Raw genomic sequence first — 5150 nt, 5'->3', positions numbered from 1 at the left:
GTTCGATCTTTATCCTCAAAGCTATCGTATTGAAAAAGCTTTTAACGGTTGCTTTATGCATTATTTAAATATCTATTTATAAATCAAATAACTTTTTAAAAAATTAACAATCTTGAAGATAGTTTTTCAATAGTTTTTCAATTTGGGAAACCCCGATGTATAGTATAGACACAACACAGCAAAGTTTTTTTTCTTCTAATCCTTGTTCCTTAGTCCTTTGAGATTTGTGAACATTTAAACAACAGAAGACACTATTGATATAAGTATTTCTTTTTAGTACAAATAAATAAGGTACGAAGTTTAGAGCCTTCAACTTTTAAAGACTATGCTCACATACTTGTTATGCTTTAAACAACAAAAGGTTCCTTTGTACGTATAAACAAGCACAAAACCAACATATATTACGCTATGGATTTACATAATAATACACATAAAAACTATATATCAGTTCAGTTCAAACATGGCTAATTGCAAAAACAAAAGAAAACAGAATAGAATTAATATATAATCAAATTCCTCAGAGACTCAATGGCCTTTCTCCAGCAAGATTTTTGGTCATTTTCAGCTCAAAACCATTTCTTTGCATTGATGCTATAGTAGGGGGATTCATAAGCTGCTCTACTTCATCAGTTTCATCTAACAACCTGTTTGAATTCAGATCTTTTTTGGCCATCGTCTCAGTTAACTTAACACTATCCCAGATTGGTGAAGCCAGGTTTGATCTAAGCCCATGAACTGTTCTACCTTCACGAGGTAAAGGTGAAAGGTCTTCATTCTTATCGGCATGGCTCGTTCTGTTTTTGCATAGATTGTCCTTCATTGTTTCATAGTAATCAGCTGTCCTAACCTCCTGAGCAAGAGAGCAGCAGCAGCAAAAAAGCCACTGTGCACAGTCTGCAACATTTGGCTTCCCCCAAAATGAGTTGTTTTTCGGCAAGTCGAACCGTTTCCTCATTTGAATCCTCCAGTATCCTCCATAGAGCAGCCCAAATACAGAAAGAAGAATGCCAATTAAACAGAAAGCTACTTTGACAGACCAAGGATCCACAGTATTAGCTGCCAAACCAAACAAACAAAGTGGGGCAGAGCAAAAGATTACGAAGGTCGTGATGTGCACGTACGTGTTCCCGAATCCTAGCCTTTCCATGTTCCATCCAAATAAACAGAAGCTGCAGAAGAGGGAAAGACAGGCTGTCTTAATGTCATCAAGGAAATGAAACAGCTCCCCTCTCCATTGAGGCTTGTCAGCAATTCTTGATGCAAATGAGATGCTCTCTTTGATTTGATTTGGATTTTTCTCATCTTCGCCGGGGCTGTATTCCTTTCCAAGTGGGCTGAAAATGGAGTATAAACCAGCACCTGCAGCAGCCAAGATTGCAACAGCAAGGCAGATTGAAACTCCAAAAACTGACCTTTCAGGTTTCTTGTATCTCAAATTAAGGCTAGATAAAGCATATTGTGCAAAGCAATTTATGTGAAGCAATAGAAGTAACACCATCATGTGTTTCCATTCATTTGGCTTGTAAGTTCCATTTTTGCAGTAAACTTTTTGCAGCGTGAGGATGTCACCCGGTTTCCACCTACACAGAAGTATCACATGGTGAATCCGCTTAGGATGGTGATACAAACACATGAGAGTGAAGAGAGCAGTCAGGAATTGGTTATTAACCTCAAACCAAACGTCCCTCCTTGATTTACTTGGCAGGAGATTGTTTAACATTCCAGTCATTACAAGAAAGAGGACCGCTCCTGAAATCGCTACACATATCATCCACAAAAGCAAGGCAACATTCAAAGGGTCTTTGATCCATTCTTTACAAAATGTTATGGAAGATCTCAGCTTGATTTTCTGTTCAAGAATCCCTCTAGAAGAGGGAACAGACCATGAAATCTCATCCATTCTCTCTACCATGTTCTGAAACTTAGCAGAAGGAGAGGGAACGTTTGCTGAGCCAACCTTCGAATCTTCACTCCTAAGTAGATTCCTTTGGGATATCGAACGGTGAAGCTCGTCGTGATACTTGTCTTCGTGTTCATAATATGAAGCACTCAGAGTTGAAGGTGCTTTTGAATCCATTTACAAGCCTTAGGATGGTCAATAAGCTGAGTCCTTGACTCCTTCATGACAAATATTTCAAATTCCAGTGAACTACGCTGACTATTACCAATTTAGCATATTGCATATAATATGTAAAACTATGGAAAACTCTTCTTTTTTTCCAATCTGTAAAGCATTGTATTTGAAAAGATTGTCATAATTTCAAAATCCAATCCTTCCAAGCTGTTCTGCCTGTAATTTCCAATTTTTCTGACATGCTAACCATGTGAGAAGAACAAAAATTACTACAAGCAGTTATAACTAATATCTATTTATCTTTTCAACATTTGCTTCTGATGATTCATTTCACAACTCACATTACAAGCAATAATTCAGTTGGGCCTTAACAAAAACACCTAAGAATCCTTAACAGTGAACTTTTTTCTTTCAAATTTGAAATCATACTCAAGAACTGAAACATGGAAACCCGCAAAACTAAAGATCCAAAACTCAATTTGGGGCAACAATTTCCTTCAAGAGAAGCACGTGTATTGACATTTTCTGCATCCATTCACATAATAAAAATAATGGAAGGAAAACTCACTAATATTACAAGAAACCCAGATAAGCAAAATCAAATAACTAACTATTGGAATTTTAAAAAAAGAACAGAAAACTCCACTGGAAGGGAATTTTGAAATCTACCTGAATTGCAGTTCCCAGCTGATCATCAAAGAAAAATGAGTAAGAGACTAAAACAAAAGAAGGTATAATTAGGAATCACATATGGTCCAAAAAGAAAGGATATGGTGGCAAACTTTTGCTTTTACTAAAAGGACTGAGCTTCAAAATGCCCTGTGCTATGGTGGGAAAACTTTTTCAAAAGCTTCCTCCTTTTTTGGCCTTTCAAATGGGCTGTAATGAGCTCTTTGATGGGAACTGATTGAATTCATCATGGGCTTAATTTTGGAGCTTCTTGATTTGGAATGGATTCTTCTTCTACTTCTTCAAGCCTGGCCCAAATTTGGTATAGATATTTTGAGGAATTTCAAGAAATCTCTACCAAAAGAACTGTCGGTATTACAGCAAAAATGCCTATTAGATTCTTGTATAACCCAAAGTCAATTAAATATTGTAGATTTTTGTATATGTATTATTGTTTCTATTGAAATTTGTGAACTGGCATATACTGAATTCTTTTCTAATCTAAGTATTGTATTGATGTATCTATTTTATTCTTTTTTCTTTAAGTTTATAATTCAAATGAATTATCAATTGATGGTTAAATCCAAACATATTAAATTTGGTAACGTGGAATCAAAATACATATTATCATTTGAATTGATGTTATTGAATGTCTCCTTTGATGGGTTTCTTTTCTGTTTTAAGTGGTTAAAATTTTCTGTTAAAATTCAAGTTGGTTTTTATAAAAAATTTATTTCATTGAGAATTGTTTTAATTATTAAGTGTGACAGTGTTTCGTTTTTATCTTGACTTTAGTGAGGTTTTCTCTTCTTTTTCTTACAATTTAATACCTTTAGAAAACTAAAAAATCTTAGATACAGGTCATTGAGGAATTTATTACACATAAAGTCAAAATTATGACTCTAAACCATATATAAACTCGAATCTAGAAGCTTATGAACTTGTAACCGCATATAAATTTGTACTCCTCACAAGAAGTTTCGGATCCATCAAGGTTCTTTCCTTAGGCATCCTTTTCTTTGAGGTATGTTTCGGAGATCTTTTGAGTAAGTTATCTATATTACTTGTCCTAGATTATAACTTCTTCTTTTTTTCGTGTTGTATTTTGTTTGTCTTAATTGTAAAGAGAATCGACCACTTTCTAGGCTCTAGCTATTGAGGAACAGATCTGAAAGAGAAAATTGTTAGAAAATGTTGATACCCACAAATTGGATTGAAAAAGGAATTAGCTGCAAGAACCCCATCAAAGGGTAGACAAGAAAAAGTGAGATCATAGGCAATCTTTCCTACTTTTTATGCTTTGATTAGACATAAAATTTGGTTGTCATGTTTCCCACTTACCTAAATTTGTCCCAACTTTAATGAAGCTCATAATCTTCATTTTTACAGGCTATCTTAAGTGTTGTAGTTATTGTGTTTTTCTTAGTTACTTGTACATTGTAATATGATATGATGTATTTAGTTTGTATACAAAACAATCACCATTCAAGTAGACAAAATACTTCAATTTGGAAGCTAACTAACCTAAATTTTATTTAAAATATGATATTAACAAATTGTGGATTTTCTAAATAGAGAGATGGAGTAAGTTCTTAAAAATTATATTTAGCTAAACTGAGTGTAGTCACCTAATTTTGTTCGGTCTTATTTAAAATCAATTTAATTGCTAGATTAATTCTTGTCTTAATTTGGCTTGTTTTTAATTTTGTGATTAACTACTTTTTTCTTAAAAAAGAATGTTTTTTAATTACTTTTAAAGTTTTGTGAGTAATTTGGTTAGAATAACTAAATCAATTAGTTAGTCTAACTAAGGTAGTGGAGAAATAGTAAATATGGTAACTTTTTTTAATTTGATTTTGGTTATTAAAGGCTCTATGCCATTTTCATATGAATGCTAAAGTTGTTATTATTTTCAAATGCAAAAAATCCCACCATTTTGAATTTTTAGCCATTTAAAGAAATGATTTTTGCTATAAATAAAAACCACACAAAAAAACCCTAGAAATTTTTACAATCTTCATATCCTTTCTTCTTCATCCAAATCTCTAAGTTTCATGCTCCTACTTCTTTTAACCTTCATACCTTCTTTAATATATATATATATATATATATATATATATATATATATATATATATATATATATATATAAGATCCATTTTATCTTCTCTTTTAGCAACCCCTAAATCTTATCTTTCTCCCCACAATGCCAAGAATCCAACTCACAGAAAACTTTAACTTAGTTGGAGGTATATGATAGGGTTTTGATCCCAATGATCCACACCTCAACGACAAGATAGTTTAGTATGTTGAGATTTTAACTTTTATTTCTTTTCTTTTTCCTCTTCTTCTTATTATTTTGTTTATTTTCCTTTAAAGTTATTTATTTTTCATTATTCTTACTATTTT

The 5150-nt window shown here is 32.8% G+C and overlaps 1 protein-coding gene across 2 annotated transcripts; it reads right to left on the bottom strand.

Moving 5' to 3' along the window:
- Positions 1 to 366: 366 nt before the first annotated feature.
- On the bottom strand, positions 367 to 3144 carry LOC103502180 (uncharacterized). Of its 2 annotated transcripts, none has more exons than XM_008466028.3 (2): positions 2744 to 3144; positions 367 to 2118 (listed from the first exon to the last, which is right to left on the bottom strand). In XM_008466028.3, the coding sequence occupies exon 2, from the start codon at positions 2075 to 2077 to the stop codon at positions 518 to 520; it is 1560 nt and encodes a 519-aa protein (XP_008464250.1). In that variant the 5' UTR covers positions 2078 to 2118; positions 2744 to 3144; the 3' UTR covers positions 367 to 517. The 2 variants fall into 2 exon arrangements, with proteins under 2 accessions (XP_008464250.1, XP_016903162.1); XM_017047673.2 differs by having other exon boundaries at positions 367 to 2599; positions 2744 to 2805.
- Positions 3145 to 5150: the final 2006 nt, after the last annotated feature.

The sequence above is a fragment of the Cucumis melo genome, chromosome 8 (genome assembly GCF_025177605.1).
Source record: "Cucumis melo cultivar AY chromosome 8, USDA_Cmelo_AY_1.0, whole genome shotgun sequence".
Classification (NCBI taxonomy): domain Eukaryota; kingdom Viridiplantae; phylum Streptophyta; class Magnoliopsida; order Cucurbitales; family Cucurbitaceae; genus Cucumis; species Cucumis melo.
This window is presented reverse-complemented; position numbering and strand designations above follow the sequence as displayed.

Excerpts from the sequence above, each read along its gene's own strand:
- LOC103502180 (XM_008466028.3), bottom strand. The coding sequence starts at position 2,077 with ATGGATTCAAAAGCACCTTCAACTCTGAGTGCTTCATATTATGAACAC.